Source organism: Cottoperca gobio, chromosome 4 (genome assembly GCF_900634415.1).
Source record: "Cottoperca gobio chromosome 4, fCotGob3.1, whole genome shotgun sequence".
NCBI classification, from domain to species: domain Eukaryota; kingdom Metazoa; phylum Chordata; class Actinopteri; order Perciformes; family Bovichtidae; genus Cottoperca; species Cottoperca gobio.
In genome coordinates this window covers 7,125,910-7,151,218 of record NC_041358.1, presented here as the reverse complement: position 1 = coordinate 7,151,218, position 25,309 = coordinate 7,125,910, and the positions used below count along the sequence as shown (strand labels likewise).

The 25,309-nt window shown below is 41.5% G+C and overlaps 1 protein-coding gene across 1 annotated transcript in view; it reads right to left on the bottom strand.

The window, feature by feature from the left end:
- Positions 1-14,751, bottom strand: part of pde4dip (phosphodiesterase 4D interacting protein) — a 102,198-nt gene extending 87,447 nt beyond the window's left edge. The window contains exons 1-3 of the mRNA XM_029429097.1: positions 14,622-14,751; positions 3,289-3,341; positions 594-661 (exon numbers count right to left, since the gene is read on the bottom strand). Of these exons, the coding sequence (XP_029284957.1) occupies positions 594-661; positions 3,289-3,295 (75 nt within the window). The 5' untranslated portion in view covers positions 3,296-3,341; positions 14,622-14,751. The remainder of the gene's footprint in view (positions 1-593; positions 662-3,288; positions 3,342-14,621) is intronic.
- Between the last annotated feature and the right edge of the window lie 10,558 nt (positions 14,752-25,309).

Below are 25,309 nucleotides of genomic sequence, written 5' to 3'. Positions count from 1 at the left end.
ATGATTTTTACTAAACCTAACCAAGTAGTTTTGTTTCAATTTATAGCGTTAATCACGTGTTTATTGCTGTGACCGTAATGTATGGGAACATAATAATTAGGGGACAGGATTGCAAAATGTGCACTGTGTAGCTATATTACTGTGCGTGCGAAATATGTTCGTCAGATAGTTTTAGACTTTTAAAAACCTAGAGTTGCGACATCCATATTATCCATGTAAGTGCGTACATAATGAGAGAAAGAGTATAACAGCATGAATAGGAAACAGAATAACTGTGGAGAGCCAGCGTGAGAGAAGGAAAACCTTTGACTCATGCAGCGTGTCAGTTGCCACATCATCTTTCCAAACACACCTAGTGATTACCACGGAGCAGAGACAAGCCTGGACACCTCTGACACGCAGCGCTGCGCTAACATTACTGCAGCCTCATCTCCACAAGTTTATTTACCAGCAACACTTTATGTTGCTCCTTATTTAGACAGCTATAATTCTCATCGCAACTGCAGCATCAAACTCTTAAACTTCCTCAAACAGCATATATCATGCGTGTCTCCAGGTGAGAACACAGCAGATGTCAGAACACATGGTCTTACCTGTTCAAACTCTCTGAGGCTGTGCATCTGGACCGGTGGGCCTTTAGCCGGCTCATCACACGAGAAATCTGCACGGATGGAAAGGGATGGATGTAAATAGATCAAATGAAACATATCTTTATAAGTGAAAAGGTGGCGGAGAACAATGTAGAAAGCTTCGCTCCATTGTGTCCATTGTTATCAATCATTTCCTCAATCTTTCTTAATCTTGTTTCGTCTTTTGGCTTTGCTGACTCAAGCTCTATCTGAGTGTTTACCTCTACTCAAATACTAATGAGAGCCTGGACATCTTGGTTTGTCCAACGAATGATCTCTGTTGTTCTTTCTCTTAAATGGTTGGTTCTCCTCGTCGACAGAGACATGCACGTAGGTTTAGTTTCAGAATTGAGGTTGAACACAATAAAGTTGGCCGTTCTTCAACCAATAAATAAACAAATAACAAATAAGACATCAGGATGAAGATAGTAGTTATTTTTTCAGACCAAAGTAGTGTCTGCAGTGTCCTGTCAGGACAACCTACTCCCCTCAACAAACTCAACCAATCAGAGTGTTGGGAGGTGAGAACATGGTGGCAACCTACTGCCAGAGAGGTCAAGTTAAACTCAAGTTAATATTTTAAGGGGAGGATGGAAGCTTTACAGGTTACGTCTGTAAGCTCTACAACAGGGGTGCCCAAAAGGTCGATGTAGTGCGGGTATATCGCGCACCGTTAAAAAAAAAAATATATATATTCCCCCAACGGAACCCCGCACCCCCTGAAATTCAAGTTTTTTTTTTTTTTTTGCCTTGCGCTTTCAAATTCCCTCCTCCGCTCTATTTCGCTCCCGCACACACCTACAGTCAGAGACAGAGCGGAGGAAAGGAGAGGAGTGAACCCCCCCCACCCCAACCTCAGACAGCATCCTCCCCCCCTCGCAGCATTTTTGTGCTGTGTTTAATGCAAATAACCATGCACAATAAATCCTGACTAACTACATTTATAATAGTTCAACTGCTGTGAGAATCATCAATCAAACACAACAGGGCTCAAATGTAAACAACTCTCGGCTTTCTGAGCATCATCTCTGAGACGTCCCGATCAACCCACGCATCATTATAACCCTATTAAACTTGGAACACACACACACACACACACACACACACACACACACACACACACACACACACACACACACACACACACACACGCACACACACACACACAGATCCGACATGGTATATTACCATCCAGCTGAAACACTTCCAGAGGTCTTAAGACGTCTCAAAGCCAAATCTATCGTCTCTAAAAGGCCAGGATCGTTCCCAGAAAACTCCACACAGGAGGGATTTGTACAACAGTTTGCGTTTTATTCCTTAAAAAGCAGGCCAATTGCTTTGCAGTGGAATAGGGGAGGGGTGGTGGAGTGCCAGATCCTAAGGGGTGTAATCAAGACAGCTTTGGCAGAGCACAGATTTCTGACGGTTCCTTAAACCTGCGGTACATTAAATAATCTTAAAAAGCTGCTCTGTAACATAAAGGTAGAAGGTTATTCTGGATCGAAGCCTGGAGCAGGCCGGGGTACGAAATATTACACAACACTGATATGAATGACGCACTGGTACAACCATGCAAACACACACAATGAGGACCCTCATTGACACTGATTGTAGTTCCTTTTGTCCAAACCCTAAACAAAGAACTAAACATATTATCTAAAGTGCTGAACAATTGCAACTCAATACAAAGACAGCACAAATCAGATAACAGTAATGTATCTGATGAAAATAGTCCAAATCACAATTCAAATGATCTGGGATCTCTTTCTTGTTCACCTTGTCACTACAAATCACACCTGTCTTACTTACATACTGTAGGAATTTATTTATTTTTATGGATCCCACTACTTCCTTGAAAGTAACTGCCATACCTTTCATTTCTTAAAAAAGGCTCCTGAAAAGCTTTATGTATTTATCTTCTAATCATTGGGGAAAGTGTTCACTTGGTACACTTTCAATCAATTATTTCAAATGAATGTAAACCTTAGAGTCTTTTAGTTGTGGAACATCTAGTTTAATGAATAAGAAACAATGTTAGACTTTGAATAAAAACTACTAACATTTACTTGAGTTACTTAAAAACATCTCTGTCAGAGTTTTGCAGTAATTAAGACTTTTTCATAAACATAACATAAACTCCAAATAACTATAACTACTTTATAATTTCTTGGTTATTTCTTAAACCCATAGATGAGTAGGTACTGTCTTAGAATATTTTAATTTTTTTCCTAAAATTACTACCAAATTGCAGTTCTTTCAAGGATGCAACCTAACAAATGATGAGGCAATTAACGAACCTATAAAAAAGAAAATCAGATCAAGACCCATTTTACCAGCCGTGCTGTCTAAATCTAGCTTAAGACCTTAACACCCACAAGTACCAGAACACACACACCTATTAAAGGGGTGGTGGCTGTTGCAGACACACTCAGTCATTCATAGACTCACAGTGGCAACACACTGTTGCTCCTTCAAACAGCTAATTAGGCCGAGGGTGTTAAACTGTAATGAAGTGTTTTTCCTGGAAAAATAAAGGTCTTTACGACAAATGAGACAAAGAACACATTGATTCGAGATCGGAGAATTAAAAAAACCTATGGAGAAAAAAAAGGGTGAAACATCTATCAGAGTATTAATTATATTTAGGATATTTACTTACCCATCATAGGTCCGATGCTCTTCGGCCTGGGACGTCTCTCTGCACCACAGTGCCTGAAACAAGAGACAGCTATCAGCCCAGTTCCCTCAGACTCAACACAGTCCCATGTGTTTTCCCCAGCAGCCACACACACACACACACACACACACACACACACACACACACACACACACACACACACACACACACACACACACACACACACACACACACACACACACACACACACACACACACACTGCTCTTTATCCCTGCACTGAAACCTGTTCTTCCACATCTATGGTGGGGAACTATCTTTCACCTACAGTATACCGTACCTGTCACCATGTCACTGAAAAAGTGTTTCACTTCTCAAAAAGCACAGCGGGTCAAAAATAGTCCAGGAGCTTCCCACTGACATGTCAGAGACAGCAGCCACACTCACACAGTGGTGGTGGAAACTGAGTCAGCGCATGCTTTAAGTCACACAGCCATCACTCACCAGCTGAGAAACAGTAAACAAAGACGGAGAGTGGAAGAATCCGTAAAATCCTTCCACCAACTGGTCAAAACTTTATTAAGAAATGAAATCCTCAGGGGCTTTCTGAGAGTACTACTTATAGAATCACATTGTTATTGTTAGTTTAGCTAATGAAAAGACTTAATTAAGGCTGCTAAAGTGAAGGTGTTTAGCTTTGGCTTCCGAGACGTCTCAATGTGGCTTAAAGTTGATTAATAAGGAGGATCTTTTTAGGATCAGAAGAACTTGGGCAGGATTTTCTTCCCATTAGCACTTCCTAGGAGCCTTTCATGATTAATACATGAGCAAGATTAAGTCAAAGCTGATCTTGCAGGGCTGTAAAGGCTTCTTATATTAACTAAAGTGAAGATCAGGCAGACGAAGGATCACGTCAGGGTGAGAAGGTAATGAGCCCCGACTCTTTGAATAACACAGGAATCAAAGGCTCTCAGTGATTAAGTGGATTAATCAACTGATTTAACAACATATTGACCACCTAGGTGTGTGTGTGTGTGTGTGTGTGTGTGTGTGTGTGTGTGTGTGTGTGTGTGTGTGTGTGTGTGTGTGTGTGTGCTGGTGGGTACTACAGGACCTCCATGCTGGCCTGAACACTTGGTGGTGACAGCTGGAGGGGTACATGTGTGACAATAGAAGCTGAGAACAGTAAAGGCCTCTAACAGCAGCTGTGTGTGTTGCGTGAGAACAATATTTGTGTTCTTGTGTGTGGTTACTCGTCATCAAACCTCTGCAAATCAGTTCCCTGTTAACTAATGTTTCAACAATCTGATGCAACTAATGCTTACAACACACCCCTAACCTGGGCGGAGGTTTCTGAAAGGACACCGAGGTCTTGCTTCATCATGTTCCCCTAAAATGTCCTATGAAGTCCATTCTACCACACAGTATGCCGTATACATCTTCCTAATACGTCTTCATTGAAACTGTATATGGGTGATAAATCTATTTAATTGGTGGTGTAAATATATTTTCTTGTATAAAATATCTTCAGACAGCACTAAAGGGCATCCCTAAATTATTCTGGATTAGCTGATCAATGGCTGATTTGTGTTATTAATCAAGTAAAATTACTGAGAAGTTGTTGGTTACAGCTTCTAAAACATAAAGATTAGCTTGAACTGCTTTAGGCTTTAGGGGCCATGATACTCGACTTCCACAAGCCAACTTCAAACAAACGGCGGCAACAAAGAAGGATGTGTAGCTACACGTGTGCAGTAAGAGTTGCACTTCATTACAAAGATCAGATGTTTGTGCTCTAATCCAAAAAGGATCATGGAACAACCAAAAAGCAAACAAGTCTCAGCATACAGTTTGCTCAAAATATAAATGTACTATATGTCTAATAAAAAGCACGTAAAGCTTTCACTGATATTGTGGTTCTACTACTTATATTCTTTTTGTACTCACTGGGTAAAATCACTCTCTCTCACTGACTGTGGACTAAAGATAAAAGATGGCAACCATGAACTGCAACATCCCAAGTTCGCTTCCAGCTTTTTCTTGTCATGTCTCTACTGTTGACTCTCAATAAAAGGCATAGTAGATGACTTGGCATGTGCCAACTAAAGCCCAGAGTGTGGGACACACCACACACATTAGTTAGCAACAGATGATCAACAACGGCCCGTTGGAGCTCAACTGTTACTGTGATGTGCAGAGCCCTAAGACATCAGTTTGATGAAAACAAATAAAATCAATAATGCAAACAATCAAGACTTGTAGTCCTCATTATATCCACATTGTCTCTCGATGACAACTCATGCTGTTCAAACTTTTCTCAAACCCACACAAGTGACCTGTGTACTGTAGTGGAGGTCTTAAAGTATTGGAAGATACCAAATATGTCATACTGAACTTCAGGAAATGCATTATTCAGTCCATCTGAGGGAATGATGGCGCCATAAAAAGGGTTTGAATGTTTCCCTCAGTGTAAAAATCATCATGAAGCTTCAATGAAGAGCTGTAATTGAATGATACACAATATATATGATACAGTCTGACATTGTGGAATAAGACCTATTAAGGGGTAAAAGGGGGAACTGTTAAGAAGTTTAAAGGTTAGGAGTTAAATGTCACAACATGCATAACACCCACTGTTGTGTCTGGCAGGCTTGAAGAGGTCAACATGACAGTAGTGAACAAAGATAATTCAGGTGTTTGCTTTGAAACAACTGAAATGATCTCAGCCAATGGCTGCCCATCATGCAGGACCAGCACATGTGGGAGTCCAGAGCTCGTTATGTAACACTGGCACAAAGGTCCTCTTTTCATTGCAAGGTAAAGAAGACTTTTCACTTCATGTATCTGTATTCACTGCAGAGGAGAGGCTTTTCTATTCACATTACAGTCATGAATACACACCCACACACACACACACACACACACACACACACACACACACACACACACACACACACACACACACACACACACACACAGAAAACCACAACGACACCCCCCATGACTCATCACAAGAGTTGTTATCATCCAAAAAGCCTTACCTTCCTCTATAAAGATATCCACTAATTTTTCAACAGCATAAAAACAAAACGCAAATACATTCCAACAGCTGCTCCAGTATCTCCTCAACTGTCAGGTGAGTCCTCAGTCTGGCTGCCTCCACAGACCATCCGTTTATCTTCCAACAAGCAGAGCTCCAGCAGACGCGGCCAAAATACCCAGCGAAGAAGCAGAGCTGTGAGTTGTTAGGAATCTTCCAGCCAGTAGTTTCTGACTCCTCAGACCCAGAGCAGAGTGACCACAGTCAGGCTCGTTTGGCCGCGAGGCTCCCGGAGAAGCGAGCCAAGCACCCAGGCAGTCATTTGACGTGGCAGAGAGCAGCGGCAGAGAGGGGAGGTAAACACAAGTGGGGAGCAAAGGTACACAGACTGGCCAGTTAGGCATGAAAGAGTGATCTGTTTCAGTATGCTCCAAAACAGACGCTTCACTAGGTGTGTGAGAGTGTGTTTGTGTCAGCATGCGCACAAACCGCACCAACGTCTTCCTGCAGTTGCTGGTAAAACAGTCACTAAGCTGTCAATTGACTATTTGCCTCTGGTGTTTTTTGAAGGCAGGGTGGAGCACAAAAAGTAGACTCATATGTATGTGTGTGTGTGTGTGTGTGTGTGTGTGTGTGTGTGTGTGTGTGTGTGTGTGTGTGTGTGTGTGTGTGTATGTTTATGCACCCCCTCCTCCCCCTGCAGGTGTGTGTGACATGTCAGAGCACGCTTCCAGCAGGTAAAACAGGGTATGAATCCAAACCTCCCTCCAACACAAAACACACATCGAGCTTCCTTACATTTCTGCCTGCAGGTCATAACACACACACACACACACACACACACACACACACACACACACACACACACACACACACACACACACACACACACACACGCGACAGATCTGAGGATCTTTCTTATAAAACCACATTAACTGAGTCTATTATCGCTCTCTTAGAAAAGCCGTTTAAAAGACAAACAGTGCAGCTGTACTAACTTGATTCAAACAGACGGGCAGCACATTGAGGCCGGTGGTGCGAGCGCAGGATCAAAGGTCTGGAGTCTGGATCAACGGCTATGGAAATTCCTCCTCAGTGCTTCTCCAAACAGGAGGGTGGGGTCTGCTGGAGTGTGCGTTTTTGTGCATGTTCTGGACAAAAAAACTTGAGTTTTTAGTCTGAACTTAAATGATTATATGTGTGGTTTTCGGTTCTTTAGTCCATTATCGTAAATAATCAAATGGTGCCCTTATTTACCTGAACACATAAACAGACAAACTGTCAAACTACAGCATCTTCCTGAAGTCCGACCGGCTCACATTTGTAGGTATCGTTTACCATTTACTGCTGCTCTTTGCTGTTTCTGCAAAATCTGTTTCAGGATCCGTTTCAAATTAAAGGGATAGTTTGGATTGTTTGAAGAGGGGTAGTATGAAGTAATTATCCATGGTCATTGTGTTAGCTACAGTAGATGGAGAAGCAGGCAGGAGTGACGACACAGAAGCAAACCAATGTACTGCTGTGGACGGAGGCAGTTTAAGTGTACACTATATTTAGAATATTTTCACAGCTTTACCTTGCCGTGAGACAGCCCTTTCAGAGGGGAAGCTGAAGCCGTTATATCCATCTTTGCTCTCTTCAAAGCCACCAGACTCCAGTGTTAAAAACTGTAATTGTACCTTGCAGAAAATGAAAATTGGAGGTTAGTTTGTTTGTGTTATTGTGTGACTTTGGTGAATCCGATCCAACCAAAGTCACGCGGTAACAAAAACTAACTAACCGATCGAGGCAGTGGATGATCAACAATAAAGTAAAATTACTGTTTTTATCAATGGAGTCTGGTGGCTAGAGAGAGAGCATAGTTTAGCAACAGCTTCAGTGTCCCATTGGCATTTATTGTTTCATCAACAGCATCTTAACACTTATTTAGTCTTTATATGGTCTATTTTTGATGTTCACGTAAAGAAGCTTGAAACTAAATGGAGGAAAAACTGATCATGGGGATCAATGGCTTCCCAACTCACTACAATGTGACTTTAAAGATCTATTGCAACAAAACGATGAGTGAAATTAAGTAGTATCATCGTGTGCCCACATGCCAATGTCAGATATTAACCGAACAAACTGAGCTGAGTATGTAAATTATGTTCAGCACATAAACTCCTCTACAAACCTGCTGCTTTTGTATACGCCCTTTAAATACTGGATATTTCTGAAAACCTGCAGCATGGGGGAGAAAAGCTTTTGATAAAGTTCATTCCAGTTTCAGGACTTTGTGTTACCTGTAGTCTGCAGACACATGCACTGTTGGCCTGTGTTAAAATTTGAGGAATCTCTCTCCCTCCCTTTCTCTATACTTTCTCTCTGTCAACCGGGTGTCCTCACATACCTGCCTCACATTCCACACATGCAGCAGTGTTGAGGTGTTATGGGAGGCTGAGCCGGCCTGCAGTCCTGCAGGTCTGAGCAGGGGAGGAGACAGAGCATCTGGGTTTGGACTGTAAGGCTCCCCTCTGCTGAGCCAAACACGTTATGCAATCAACCAAAACAACAACCGTTCACTCTATGATTCACGGCTCAGTTCACTTGGAGTTTTAGATGTTTATTAGTTTGTTTTCAACTTTGTGCATGCTGAGTATATAGTCTGAGACACTGGCGACAACCTGAGGGAAATAATCCCCCTAAAGGGATTGCAAGGTAAACGTTGCAAGGATCACGAGATGTTTAACAAAATAGGAAGGAAAATAAATAAATAAATGATGCTTGTTTGCTTTTTGTTCACTTGTCTCTAACATTCTAATTTCTGAAAAACGTAATTATACCCTAAGGACAAACTGAGAAGGGAACATCCCTTGTTGGTTGAACCGCTTGCAACTCTTAGACTTCTGCAACCTGTGACTTGCGAGTAAACATTGCTTTTCTTTTTTAAAGTTAGGAACCAGTGCGCTGATTAAGAGCTGTCACATATATCTCATTTCCACTGCATGGTACAACTCTTATCAACTCAACCTTTTTGGTTTTCTATTAGCAAAAGCACTTGGTGCTATCCACATATACATAAACATATTTATTTTCAGCACAGCAGTTGTGAACAGATAACCTGAGACTGGCTCTAATGATCAGTTTGTTCTGGATTTAGAATCCGTCATATGTGACAGCTGGATGTTATGACACACTGAGTTCATCCCAAAGTTAACCAAGAGGAGTGATGTTAGAAGGTTGTAATTTTGGTTTGAGGCGAGGCCGTCCTCTCAAGTCCCTGGCTGAGTGAAGGAGGAGGGAGTTACAGTAAGAGAAGAAGAAAAACAGTGAGGAGACAGATGTGCAATGTGGTAGAAGAGGGGGAGTCTGCTGACAGTAACTTACATCCTGTAACCATCCTGATCACACCTTTCCTCCACCGTTCCTCCTCTCTTCCCAGGTCACCTTCCATACCTTGGTTCCTCCCTCACTAACTTCCTCCTTTTCCTCCTCTGTTTAGGCAGCTGTCACCAGATCAGCTCTGACACCGTCTTCACTCCCAAACCTCCATCACCTAAACCTCATACTTTCAGACTATAAAGCTGCACTTAAAGTTTTTCACACTCAGATAAATCTAGACTTGTCTGTAGAAGGAAAGCACAGTTGACAACCTCTAACTGAGCCTCACCAAACAAAAAGACTGAAACAGCTAACAGAAAGTAGAGACATCAGCTGGCAGCTAAACTACTGTTTGACATCAACTTCAGCAATACGACACAAGTAACCAATTAGCACATACACTGATATAGATGTACAGGAAACAGCAGACTAGTGATAACTTGATTATATAGTCAAGCAGGTGTTCAAAGATGTCAAAGCCAACAAAATGTTGTTTAACAGGCGAAATCTGGAGCACCCACGTGTCTGCATCCCGAAAACAAAATGGCATCAATGCAAGTGGCTTCTACAGATTTAACTGACTACGTTCACATGCACAAAATATTGTGTGTTTTGCCCTTATTAAGAAAAAGACAATATTCTTACTAAGTTGTCTCATGGCCACTGATATTCATGCTTACATGCAGCCATGCATACAAATTCAAATGTAACATTTATTTGTCAATATTTTCCACCGGTGGCGGATTTATTAGACGTATTCAACACAGCTTCCGTCAACGCTGTTACGATATTTGTGCATATCCAAAAAAAGGGTTACCACACCTTCTTTAACATCAAACAACTTTTCAAATACACATTTTTTACTTCAGCTATCAAGCTCCTCTCCAGTGGAACCAGCTTCCAGTTTGTGTTCGGGAGGCAGACACCCTCTCCACATTTAAGAGTAGGCTAAAGACTTTCCTTTTTAGGGCTGGCTCAGGTTTGCCCTGGATCAGCCCCTAGTTATGCTGCTATAGGCTTAGACTGCCGAGGGGACACCTCCCTGCTCTCTTCCTTCTCTTCCTCTCTCCTCCCCTCCCTCTCTCTTCTTCTCCCTCTCTATCTGTATGCATTTATGTAAATGTATGTTACTAACTCATCATCCGGGGCATCATCCCGGAGTGTCTGTCTCTCATGTGGCAGGTTGCCACTGATAAAGTTTACGTCAGGATCATGAATCGTGACAGTGCCTGCTGACCTGGTCCTGCTGGACACCGGGAAGCCTTTTTGACATTTTCCTGGATTCATCCAAACTTTCTCTTTTTTTTTCAACACAACATAATTTCTGTCAAATGTTGTATTTGTACTATGTTGTTTATCCTGTACACACGACATCTATTGCACGTCTGTCCGTCCTGGGAGAGGGATCCCTCCTCAGTTGCTCTCCCTGAGGTTTCTTCCATTGTTCCCCCTTTAATTATGGGGTTTCTTTTAGGAAGTTTTTCCTTGTGCTGATGCGAGGGTCTAAGGACAGAGGGTGTCATAACCTGTACAGTCTGTAAAGCACACTGAGACAAATGTATAATTTGTGATATTGGGCTATACAAATAAATTTGATTTGATTTGATTTGACTTGGGTGGCCCGAGTGGGACACCTGCTAAACTCCACAATCAGGAATTCAAAATGTCACTAGTACAATCTGCCTTAAAATGGCAATAGATAACTTTTCAACTTTCCCCCGTAGTGTTTCCAAGTGGTATTATCGTTGCCGCTGCACAACAGGATTGCTCTCCATTTCCCTTAGAGCCTGCTTCTAGCAAAGAACTTAGCGATTATTCAATAAATATATGTTTTCAAATATATTATGTTGTAATTCATTCCCAATACTGCACAGGACACACTGCATTGTGTTTTCCACAGCTTTGTGCTGTAAATCGAGTCTTCATTGTCCCGGAAGATCGTCCCAGGTGGTAGACCTTAGAGGCTTACAGAAAACCCATCTAAACGCTAATGGTGTTGTTATTATACAGCCATTACTGTGCAATCAACATTTACTTCATAAGTTAAAGCAAAAAATGTATCTATTGCCACTTTAAATGTTTACATTTTTCTAACTTCCTGACCCAGAAGTCCTGGGATCACTCTCATGATTACCAACACAGCTGTTCTCTGATCAGTTAATAACAAAGGATAACAGGAGATGAGAGAAGGATTCTGATGGAGTCCAACATTTCTAAAAGTTATTATATTTCACACAAAAGGTTTGATCCCAACATCAGAAACATATTTTAGTAATTGAGAGAATCTACAATATCTGACATGTCAGGTTACAAAAACTTTGTCTGCTGCAATTAAACTGCAGTTCAGGCTGATAAAGGCAGGTGCTTTTTTACATAATCTTCCCTGGACTTTATGTTATTCACCATCCAGCATGAGATTTAGATGTGGTTTCTAAATCTTTCTTCACCCTCTGTACAGACCTCATCACTCTGATTATGTCCAGGGCCTGTGTCTGTTGGGAGGGGTGTAATTGTCTTATTAAGTCGGTCATTTCTGCATCAATGAGTATCTCAGAATGTGCAGTGTGTCTTTACAAGGTCAAGAGCCGAGAGAGCAGGAATGATGAAACATGTTTCAACAGTGAGGCCAAAATCCATCCAGGAAGCATCACAGTGCTGTAACGCTAATCTAACAGAAAAGTGATGATTTCAAAATCTGTGGCAACGTTTACCTCCAAACACAAAGCTTTGTTTGGTTCATTGAGAGCATGTAGCCATAATTATTGTCATGCAGATGTTTTCACTAAAACCTAGTCAGCAGTCAACTGCATTTATTATTAATAAGCATCAGACTCCCCCCCCCCCCCCCCCCCCCCCCCCCCATCCAAGGCTCATATTACTAAACACCACTTTTACAAACATAATCAATAAGTCAGTGTGATGTTTTGGCTCAAATATTAACAATAACCTCCTTAAAACACTTCACTGCAAGTATTGCATTCATGACTGCTGTCCATTGAAAAGCATGAATCTCCATATTTGGTGATTTGATATTCGGTGGTATTTTCTTTTCTTTTTTTTACATCTTAAAACCCCCAGTGCTATGTTTGTGTTTGCAGCATACATACACAAACAACCAGCTAAATGTATGCAACACTTACTCAAAGTCAATATAGTGGTAAGTGATAACATTGTGTCTCCAGTTTGGGGGATTTTCAAATCAGTTGAGAAAGTAAAGAAATAAAAACACGAATGAAATGAATAAGAAGCAAGTGAAGTAACAGAACCTTGAATCTGTACTGGAGTAAGTATACTTCATGACTTTTGACTCTAGTAGTAGTAGTAGTAACTTGATGATAATAACAATATTTGAAAAGTCTTGTGAAATGTGGTCATTGCCTATGATTTGAAATCAGAAGCAGAAAATAGCATCTGCTTGTCTACGATAAGTGAAACATAGAATAGACAAGTAGATGCCAGTGTGAAGTCTGGTTTTATATTTCTAGTTAGTGTTCAACAAGCTGGACTGAACCTCTGCTCACACACCAACAGACCACAGCTAAGCGTTAATATTGAGTTAATATTGAGTTAATATTGAGTTAATATCCTGCACAGGCGTTGTCATTGGTCAACTTCACGTGATGTGTTAATTAGTGGCTGATGATGACCTGAAGGCAAGTACGGAATTATTACGTGGGGGAAAAAAGCAAAAATGAGGCCAGTTCAGCACCCCCCCCATAAAAATGCAGGGTCGTCCGATAAAAAAGTTGAACCTGCCTCAACCTTTGCTGTGACGTCATACAGCAAAAAACTTCAGTGGCCAATCAAATAAGTGCAAAGGCACATTCCTGGTAGAACACCAGATTTCTACTGCTTACCTCGAGCACAGCAAAAAAAGTTACTGAGTGTTGCATCTGATAAGCCTTCAAATTCACAGATCTGTTACTCAAACTATATCAATGTTTCACATGTGCCTGAAGCAACATCCCCCGCAACCCCCCCACCACCACCACCAATGCATTGCAGCCCCTTGCATTGCTTTAACACAAAGCTAATATCACTTGGAATGCTAAACTGACTAAATTCAGAATGTTTTCACAAAGATCTTCATCCACAACGAAATGCCATAACAAAAGGAAAATGGCAAAATATCTTCGTCTTCATGCAACATAACTCCAACAGTGTCTGAGCAGACTTACAGTAGGTCACCATTTTCGGTTTAGAGGCTAAAACAGAGAGAAAAAGCTTTGTTTGGACAAAGTCTGAGGTCCCACTGTGTCAGATCTGATGATCTGTCAATAGATCTGTTTGCTTCAGAGCTCTGCCTCTTATTTTCCTAGTAAGAATAAACCAACACACTATAATGGGATTTGCATACAACCACAACCTCATACTAATACTTTAAATCTATTAGAATGAAGCAAAGACGTGGATTTAAGGTACATATCACAAAGCACCACATTTCAAATTCATGAATGTGTTTCCCCCCGCCCATCATCCAGGTAGCTGCCGGCCTCCATTCATTCACTACCGTTTGACAAATCGACTTACTTAGAACTTGCTGGATAGCTAATCATTCATAACAAACAGTATGCTCATTTTAAACACACACAAACAGGCAGAACTTGTCACACACACACACACACACACACACACACACACATACACACACACACACACACACACACACACACACTGGGCATGCTGGGTGTCACACAGCTCACAAATCAATACATCAATACTGAGCAGGAAACAGTTGTTGGCTCAGAGCAGCAGACAGACAGCTGTCACCCTCTGACAACATCGACACTCTGGATCCTGGTTTATAATTAACTCCAATAACACAGTGAGCCTGCTGGAACTATAAACTGTATAAGTCTGGTGCAATAAAAAGCAACACATTGTTCACATATATTCACATAAAGCAATATGTAATACCACTTCCGTTACACGCTATTGCAGCACACAGTGGATTACCTCTCAGTCCCTGACTAGTGTTGTGTGTGGCGGTGACAGCAGCAGTCCCCTCTCCATTTTCATCTAATCACGTCGACGGGATGCTTCAGGCAAATCACCGGATCACCGGCATCCTTAAATTAACCATCCGTCATATAACGCTTAGAGTCCGGATCCATCCGCCAGCATCCGCGATTATGACCCTGGACTCTGGAGTCAGAGAGATGCTGCAGCTCCACTCAGACGCACCGCCGATGCTCCCGTTTCAGCTCATTGGTTGGTAGCAGACAGGGACCCCCCACCCCCCCACCTGCGACCCAATAAACTACAGACTGGATTTTCACGCGTCAGATGCTAACCCCCCCCCCCCCCCCCAGCGGTGCGGTGTACCCAAACATCAAAGAAAAGCCTCGTGATGCGGAGCAAGCCCGTGCACTCGTTTTAGCTCACAATCATGTGAGAGATGAGTCTGTGGAATTAAACGTGTTAACAGTAGGCACGGTCTGATGTAAACAAATAGGGAGATCAAATCTCACACACAAGGTGGAGAGTAATAATCATTAAAGTTATCATGTAGGGTACGGTGGGGGAATCTCCTCTGTGTGTTTGTGGGAATGTGGAGGGTTCAGCGATTTACATTGTACAATTACACAAACATGGCCCTTTAAAAAGGAGACTGTTTTAGGGGATGGCTGCACAAGTTGATGAGCAAAAGTTGTAATATGGTTTTATGAAATTGATATATACATATCTATATTTATTTTTAACTGCACTGCACATGTAAAAAGCCCATCTAGGACAAGAGAGGCAAATCAGAAATACCTATAAACTCTCTGTGTAGCAGTTCCATGCTCGGTATTGGAATCATCTTAAATTGCATCGTCCCTATCAAATAAACATACATTCAAATTCATTGTGCAAGAAGATAGCAATGACATCAGAGTGGTGAAATAAATAGTGCTAAAGTGCTTACAGTTAGAGGTTCTTGTACTTGTTGACCATTTCTATTGTATCCTACTGTATACTCCTATACCTTATTTTATTTTTCTGTTAACCTCCAGAGCTCCCTCCTAATGACATAATGCTCATAATAATCTATCTCTGTATGTTGGTGCTCACGTCTTCACCTCACATCATCCTCCATTTGCTTATTTGATATGTTTAGCTTTCATTTCATCACTCCTTAGTTCTCCCACACAGTTCCTCCAAAGTCATGAGCCTGTGCCAAAAATTGCTTTTATGTCACCTGGTGGCCAAATGCTGAACGACATCCCTTAGTAGTGTTTCACTTGTTGTCATGCAAAGTGCTGCGTGTGTGTGTGTGTGTGTGTGTGTGTGTGTGTGTGTGTGTGTGTGTGTGTGTGTGTGTGTGTGTGTGTATCAGCAAATAACCTGCCCAAACTCCAAAAATGGAAATCTTTTAATGGTCACACACATGTAAACAGCACAGCACACACAGTGAAATTTAGATTTTGCATTTAACCCAGTGTGGGGGTCCAGTGCCTTGCCCAAGGACACCTCGGCAGTGCCAGGATGTGACGAGTCCACACTCCATAATTGGTCTGTTCGGGGACTTGAACCTATGACCATCCGGTTCCCAAGCCAAGTCATAGTTCACACTTATTTAATTTCTTTCTGAGAGTGAAATGTTCAGTTTGGTATCAATCGCATGCCTGTTATCTTAGCTTAGCATACAGGCCAGAAGTAGGATGAATTAGCTAGCCTGGCTCTGTACGTACACAGAAATGTTAAAACAACAACGAGTTATGTGTTGGAAGTATTTCTTGGTGAATGATCATCACATAGCTACACTAAGTAAACAGGCAGCTACAGACTATATAAGTCATAATGTTAAACGAGATGTTCTAAGCTCTTAAGCTATTTAAGAGGAAATCGATGGGTCTGCATATTTGTGTGAGTACGGCTCCCCTTGGATCAAAATGTTGTGTGTACTGACTGTGGGTGTGTAGATATGTTGATGAGTGACGTTACGTTTAGGAATATTTGCGCTGATTACTCTGCTGTAGAAAATACGCAGCCCTCTCTTCAGTTTCCTGCTGTGTTTGTTTGAATTTGTCATAATTGTGCTTGATGTGCCGGCTGAAGTCAGGACATTTCAGCTGACTGTTAATATTAGCTCATTCCTGCACCCAGAGCTGATGTACATATCAAAACCTTCATCACTGACAGATACACCCCGCCTGTCTCCGGCCTACCACACACGTTACACATGTCCCAAAAAAAGGTATTTTTAATGTGTACTTTTGCAGTCTGTTTGTTGAGTTACTCACTATTGAGTGTTGATGTGATTGACGAGGCTGTTCTTGAGATGAAGGTTCAATGATGACTAATTAGAAAGTATACAAAACGCCACTCAAAATGAACTTCGGATTCAAACATTTTCTAAAGTAACAAAACAAATCACTTGAACCTCAACTCCCCCTTTGACTAAACTAAAACCAACTGCTTACTGTAAGTAGTTGGTTTTAGTTTGGGCTGTCTACTGTAAGTTATGTAATCACAAAATGGTCAAATGATCGTACATTATGGCACTTATTTGCATTATTGATAGAAGATTGAACAGAGGGCACACCTGAACACTAATACAATGGACACAGCAATTTTAAAAGAAGTTATATAACCCCTGCTTTGCTTCTTTGTAACAGGTTAAAGTTGTTAAGAAACTAAAAACTGCCCCATTTCCATTTCTCTAGTGTCATACAGGGTTTAAACACCTGGAGTAAGGTACTCCCGAGTCATAACATTATGCAATATAAACCACATGCAACAAATTGCTAAATGTTACATACTAAATGTTTGCTACTATTATACATGTGTACTTTTGCTGAACCTCACAAGCTAATAATTCAGCATGTGCACATCTAGAAGTCTTGTTTACCTTTTTATGGAGCTATAAGCTGCATTTCCTTTGTTAACCATCGTAACGTCCTCCCGATTGCCTGACACCTTTGGTCCTCTGGGGTCAAAAATGACCCCGCCTGGTTTGACTGTTATTTAAAGCATATAGTATAAATTGTCAATCAATTCAGTGCAACACCTCTAGTGTTACTTCAGTCCAACCCATTAACACACATGTTTTCCTTTGTTTTGGAATTTAGGGCCAATAGACCTTATTTACGTGAAAGTATACCATTTGTTGGAGTTCAAAAATAATTGAAACAATGAATTTAGTTGACTATATATTATTGCGACTATTTGTCTTATCACAGACTGGTATATGTCAACGTTTAGTATAGATGCTGTTTTTGAATCATTTACATTTTTTGAATGGCAACACATAATCACACCTGTTGTCCTCTGGGGACCCCGTCTGACTTCACTGTTATTTAAAGAATATAAAGTGGAAACTTCACCCAATTCTGTGTGACACCTTTAATGCCAACTTCATTCAAACACATTAACCCCATTTATTTATTCCATTTGGAATTTAAGGCCAATAAGACCTTATTTACATGAACTTTTACCTTTTGTTTTGAGTAAACATAAATTAAATCATCAATTATTGTGACTATAGTTAACGATCAGAGTCACGTGTGTTGATGGATCATCACAGACTGGTATATGTCAAAGTTGAGTTAGGATGCTGTTTTTAAAACACTTCAATTTTCTTAATAGCATCAAATGATCACACCTGTTGTCCTCTGGGGTCAAAAATGACCCCGTCTGGTTTGACTGTTTAAAAAGCATAAAGTGTAAATTATCACTTCAACTTTACTCCAACTAATATAAAACATTCACATTCATTTCCAAAACATTACACTTTTAAAAACTAACTTTTCAGAATAAAAGCAGTGAATGTGCCCTCAGTGGGGCAGGTAGTAATGGCGTGATCTTTGCAGATGTATGCATTGCATTTTTGGCCTTTTGTTATCCCTGTTGCTCACAGCAGCATCCCGATGCAGAGTGCGCATCACAAGAACATTTTTCAGTTTTTTGGGGGATAGGACACCGGAGCATGGGTCTCGGTGAAGGCAAACTTGGATGAGAACCGTGACACCAGTGCAGGGGGACTGAGGCTTATTCCTCCGTACTGTTCCCACCATGTACAGCTTTCCTTCTGCAGCTCCAGATCAAGAGCTTGTGAAGTAAAGAAGTTGTCACAGGTGATCGTTTTACCCTGGAGACCTTCTGTCATATCAAAGACAACTCGCATGCCCTCATTCTTTTCTGACTGCGCACCAGCAGGTTTGACAGTGTATACCTGCATGTTCTATGCGTAGCTGGACCTGGCATCGCATCCACAGTCACATCAGTGCCTGGGTCGTACATCAACGGCAGGAGAGAAACCCACGTGTCCCATACGTCTCAAATGGGAGTAAGTTTGTCTCGTGCACGGCCATCTTCTCTTGTGTCTTTATCATCAAATTGAATCACTCTTGAGATTTTATGAAACATGTTGAGTGTCATGGTAGCACGGAAAATTGCCCGACCAGACTCGGCATGCCATAAACTAGCTTTTTTACTGGATCGATACACGCTAGCGAGAATCAACATACCCTCATATGCCTACAGGTCCACTCGATCCATCTTTCTCCACTTGCCATCGACACGTCGCCCCTCCTTGTTTGTCATGTTCAGCACCGCCTATTCAATAGGCTCGGGCAGAAACAGGTCAAAAGTGGACTTTATGTCATCAATACGAGACCTGGCATATGCGGTTGGACATGGTAGCTTGTCTCTCTCTGCTGTCAACATGCGTCGTCCGTCACTGGGAGGGATGGAAGACCAGATCAATGTTTCATCCTTTGACTGGAAATATTCTTCTATCTCAGCTGGGTCCTCTTCCTCAGATTCTTCCTCCTCATTATATTCAGCATTGTCCTCCTGATCATTCCTCAAAATTCAAAATTAGCTCATGAGCCTCTTGTACAGTAAAGCGCTTCTGCCTCCTCATTGTGCTGCTCGTGTCTCTCAGACTAAAATGTGAACTGCACCAAACTCTGTGAGAAAAGGCCCGTTAGTCTTTTGTTTATGTTTTTTGTTCTCTTGAACATTGCTTGACCCTCGTCATCATGTGTGTGTGTGTGTGTGTGTGTGTGTGTGTGTGTATGTGTGTGTGTGTGTGTGTGCGTGTGTGTGTGAGTGTGTGTGAGTGTGTGTGTGTGTGTGCGTGTGTGTGTGAGTGTGTGTGCATGTGTGTGTGGGAATGCGTGTGTGTGCGTGTGTGTGTGAGTGTGTGTGAGTGTGTGTGTGTGTGTGTGTGCGTGTGTGTGTGAGTGTGTGTGTATTTGTGTGTGGGTGTGTGTGTGTGTGTGTGTGTGTGTGTGTGTGTTCGTGTGTGTGTGTGTATGTATGTGAGTGCGCCGTGAGGAGGAGGAGGGGGGGTGTTCATCTGTTGGAAAGCATCTGTTGTGTGACAATTTGCCCCATTGCACCACTTTGTGCTGCGGGGTCTTTTTGACCCCAGAGGACAACAGAAGTTATTAAATTAAATCGATAAGAGCATAGTATCGAACAACCCCCATTATTTTTGGACCATTTGATTAATAAAAAACATATTTCGACGGCAAAAGATTTATTTTGGGGTCAGAATGACCCCAGGACAACAAGAGGGCAAACTGTGATCCGTGATGAAAAACTGCTACTTCAAAATGTATTTATGTTTATTTGACTACAAGGTTTCCTATTCAGCCAACATGGCATACATGCAGCATTAACTTTGCATTGTAAACATTAGCGACTTATTGCTAAGTGTTACACACTGCCAAACCTTAGCTCAATGTTACATGCTAAAAGTCAGCATTCAGTATGAACATCTGGTAGTTGCTAATATGCTAACTCTAGGGGTGTTAGCAAGTTTGCTTCGTCTTCTTTAACCTTTGATGCAGCTAGGCTACAAAATGTGCTTCTACTTTGTGTCCCAAGCTAAGCTAAAAGTGTCTCACCCTGACTTCTTTCTGTCTGGATGCACATACATGATACAATCATTCTCATCTGACTCTAGGTAGGACAGGAACAACCCTTATATCCTACAACAATGTGTTTGCAGTTAGTGGGTTAGTAATGTTGCTGTTTGTTAGAAAATGTCTTTATTGTAGGTCTGTTGAAGAAATGTCACTTTTTGCAGGTCATGACTCAAGAAACTGGTTTCTGCATGCTAAAGATGAACTGGACTTACAGTAGCTGCCATGAGATAAAGTACATTTCTAAAATAAACCGAAGGCCTCTGCAGTAGGTCAGAGTTGTTTTTTGATGAATCACTATGTTTCTCTAAAAGGATTTGCTCTCCATTTGTCGTCACCTCATTTTCTCCCACTCCCATCATTCCTGCTGTTTCTGTAGTTTTAACATGTGTTTGCAGGGCAGGCTGCCTGTCTGGCCGTGAAAGAAAAGATCCTCCACAGCACAATAGTCAAATAACACACATAATGAGCGCAGAGGGGAAAATAAAAATGAAGACGAGTTGTTCCTCAGGGGAAATGAGGCGATTTCATGAGACCCGTTCAGACTGATGAGTCAAAAGAAAAACAGAATTCCTCAGATAAAGAACTGCAGAGCCGAGAAGCATTAAACATCGTCCAACTAAAGATACTTGGACGATGTTTAATGATAAGTCGCCGATCATAATGTATTATCATGGCATTGTTTCAATTCAGATTCGGCTTTCTGCTCCGCAGAGTTGGTCTCTGTTATGGAAACTTGTAATAACAGCAGATCAGAACAGACACATTCTGGAAACTGCAGCATCAGAGCTTTTGATGGCTGCTTGGCTGAATTGGAGGCTGGGTTTAGTTTATCATGCTGTATGTGTGCACTGGAATCATCGGTGCTTTCCTGTGCTCGTGCAGCAAAGCGTGAACAGAGTCTGGATCATACGGAGGACCCTTTCTAGAAGTACAGATTGTCGGTTCAGGAACTGCAGGGTGTAACTGAGGTGATGTCATTGACATTTTCTCGTAATTCGGGGGATTTTTTAAACCTGGGAGAGTTTTACGATACAAAACGTACAAAGATGTATGTATGTTACCGGCCAATCCAAATATTGTAAGACTCAATGAAATGTACAAGAGTGAATAAATAAATGATTCAAGTTCAAATTAATTCAAACTCAAACCAGCCTAATCGTGAACTAACATCACATTGTGAATATGACATGGTTCAGTGCACTCGAGCTGCGTCCGCTGCTTTACTCGATTAATAAACTAAGTGGTGACGTCAGATTAATTGAGTTTGAAGGTTCAGAGAAAGATCACAGAGGCACTCACATCCGAGACAAAGACAGTGGTTACAATCTCCCCTCATATACGACCACTTGTTATTCCACGACTGACTTTTCATATATATTATAACAACTAAACCACCTCCTTGGCAACAACACCTCAGGAAGGCCACGAGGTGTGGTTGAAAGCTCCAGAAACCAAAAGAAAGTAGATCTTGTGTTGGGAATTCTTTTGTGACTCAGATTTAGTAATGGATTCAAACAGGGTTCTCCTGTGATACCACCTCCCTGTGGAGTGCCTCTTTATAGAAACCTGGCTTATGCTCCTCCTTTGCTTATGTAATAATTATTACAGCTTTTTCACTTGAACATAAACACATATTTATTTGGTAAACTTAATAAAGCAACTGATGTTGTTCTTCTTAAGAGGACAGTGTCAAGAGAACAACAGTCTGATCTGTATAGAGGCTGACAGGTCAGGCAATAGATCAAAGTGAAGGAGTGCAAGAAATGACCTGTTGTGCTTATACTGTGACTTTAGATGTTGGTACCTTTGAATGGTGGTTTGCTTTTCAGATGAAAAGTGACAACCTTAGTGAGGAGAAGGCTTTGAAGTAGCATTCAGACATGGGAAATAAACTTGTTGGAAGAATTGTTTTGTTTCTTTGATCCTTTCCACTACCATGCAACTAATACACTAAGTACGATTTGGAGATTAAGACCTCTCAAAGGATATATAATCAAACTGTCAAATAGCAAACAAATCCAGACTTTTTCGCTGTTTGGTATTTGGGGATGAGATCAATGGGGGGACTGCCTGCCGCCCTGGGGAAGAATATAATTATCAAACAAACAAAAAAGCATCTAACATCAGTTTCTTTTTGTATGTTAATCACACTCTCCATTAATTCCACCGCATGGTTCTCTAACACTGACCATGTCCACACACATCTGCAAATATATTACAACCTGGATCTCAATCAAGCGCATTCAAAAATTCCAGCCAAGGCTCAGTGCTCAGAATTCATGAGAACAGATACAGAAGTTGTGTCTGTATAAAAAACACACTCCAACAGCTAATTAAAGTGTTTCTTTTTGTAAACAGTCTCAGTGAGTCTGTGGAGGTTGTGATGGTAAGAGGCGATTACTGGAATTAGAAAAACAAAGAGACAGATCAGCGTCACAGCCAGCTGTCTCAGAAATATATTTCTCAGTGGTGACTCACTCTCGCTAATCAGGTATTAGCTTAAACGCCATTGTTAAATGAGGACAATGCAAACATTTCCTCTCGCCGTGGAGCCCATCAGGCGCCTGCCACTTACACTAAATGGATAATTGAGAAAAAAAATAAACTGTGGGGTCCACTTGCTGCAGGCCAACTAGATCTGCAAGTTAGAGTCTGTGTGTGTGTGTGTGTGTGTGTGTGTGTGTGTGTGTGTGTGTGTGTGTGTGTGTGTGTGTGTGTGTGTGTGTGTGTGTGTGTGTGTGTGTGTGAGAGGGAGAAAGCTCGACCTCTGGTCTTCTCAGTGTGTGTGTGTGTGAATGAGAGAAAAAGAGTCGGAGGGGTTAGCGCATGCACAGCCACCAGTGAAGGAAAATTGAAGGCAGATTTTCCAACGGCAGGCGTTGGCTCCAAAATTGTTCGTTTTGGACAGGGAATTTGCTCTGGCACGAGATGTGACAATGATATTCATTTCAGAGCTCGCCCCCATTTGCTACATGCACACACACACACACACGCACACGCACACACACACACACACACACACACACACACACGCACACGCACACACACACACACGCACACACACACACACACACACACACACACGCACACACTACACACGCACACGCACACGCACACGCACACACACACACACACACACACACACACACACACACACACACACACACACACACAAGCCCCAGCTGAACCAAAACTATTACAGAAAACTCAAACTGCCTTCAAAGGAGAAAAAGAAACATTCCTCATAGCCTCAAGTTTAGGCACTGATCAAAAGGCACATAAACTGTATCCCTCTTTTTTACTCTTTTTCACATACACACACACATTTCTGTATCCTGTGTTTTCGGACGTCCACATGCATGCCCAGACCTGTAACATGTGCCCACATGTGGCTGATTTGATCTAAGCCCAGTGTCGTGTTTCTCCAAATAATCATCTCCAACTGGCCGGCATGGAGCCCATTAGAGAAAACGCCACGACAGATGGAGTTTGTAGTTTTCTCCTCTCGGCCTCAGTCAGCAGCACAGACAAACATAAAGATTTCATCATAGAACAAAAGTACATTAAAGAACTCTCTGCAGTTTAGATCAGCGAGATTAGCTGAGAAGCTTTTAATCTTTCAACTTTTTATTGGTAGGTTTTCACTGACAGATAATTAAATCAAACCTCAATACTGTTTGTATGGCATGAAAAGTGTCCTTAAACGTTGTAATTCACTTGTTTAATCAGATATTTACCTATTCATATCATCATTTGACCAATTTTACTCTAAGTTTTAGAATCTTTTCGGCTTCTCTGGAATAAAACAGGAGTAATATTTGTACAGAAATATGTTTATAATCCTCAAAGTAAGGCAGAGTAGGGATACAGTATTGTTTTGATATTAAACATTGGGATTGTATTATGTTGCCCAGCCCTTAACGTTTCTGAACACCTTACATGGAAGTTTGTAAATGAAGTGAAAACATTTCTCTCATAGTTAGATAAGGGGTTTAGAAAATATTCTCATGAAGTATGCATGCATATATGGTACTCTAAAGTTATATTCAGTAATAAATTGCACAAGTCCATTTTTGTCTGTAATTGAGTCTTGAATCTTATTGTCCACAGGGCAGTGAGAGGAATTCAATGTGTTTAACTTGAAATGAACTCGTCAATTCTACAACAACTGGGAGACTCCATCCGCTGAGGAAGAAGTGTGTTATGATGGAAAGCCCCTGAATGGCTTGTGGTGAGATTATTTGGTCAACTTGTTTCAAGTATCTTATAAGATCTAGTTCTTGACTGTAGTTTAGCTACCTGACGTCCGTTCTTCTTTCACGACGCATTTGTAGACCATTTTTGTGACAAGTTCATTTCTGATCAAAATGGCTCAAATGTGGCCATTTTCACAATTTCTTTCAAGAAAATCATTTGCTCAGAAAACATTTGTAGGCAGAAGATTGACAAGATTAGTTTGTCATTAGTTGAGGAACACTTTTTTTGACACTTTCCACTCCCTGGTGGTCAACAGCTCCTCCTGACCTGCAGCTGTGTGGCCCGTCAGCATCCAGCAGAGGGAGTAAGACAGCTGATAAAGGTTACACATGGACACTTCTCATGCTGCCATCAGCTTTACTGTCCTGGTGAGTGAGAGTCACAGTTGTCTGGTTGATGTTGGTCGTATCTTTTGACAAAATTGTCTCCTGTTGGAATTCATATGAAGCCGTACAGTTGGAGGGGATGGACTTGCAGCTCCGACCCTCACTTTGTGTCTTACGTGAGCTGAAGGAGCCTGATGTT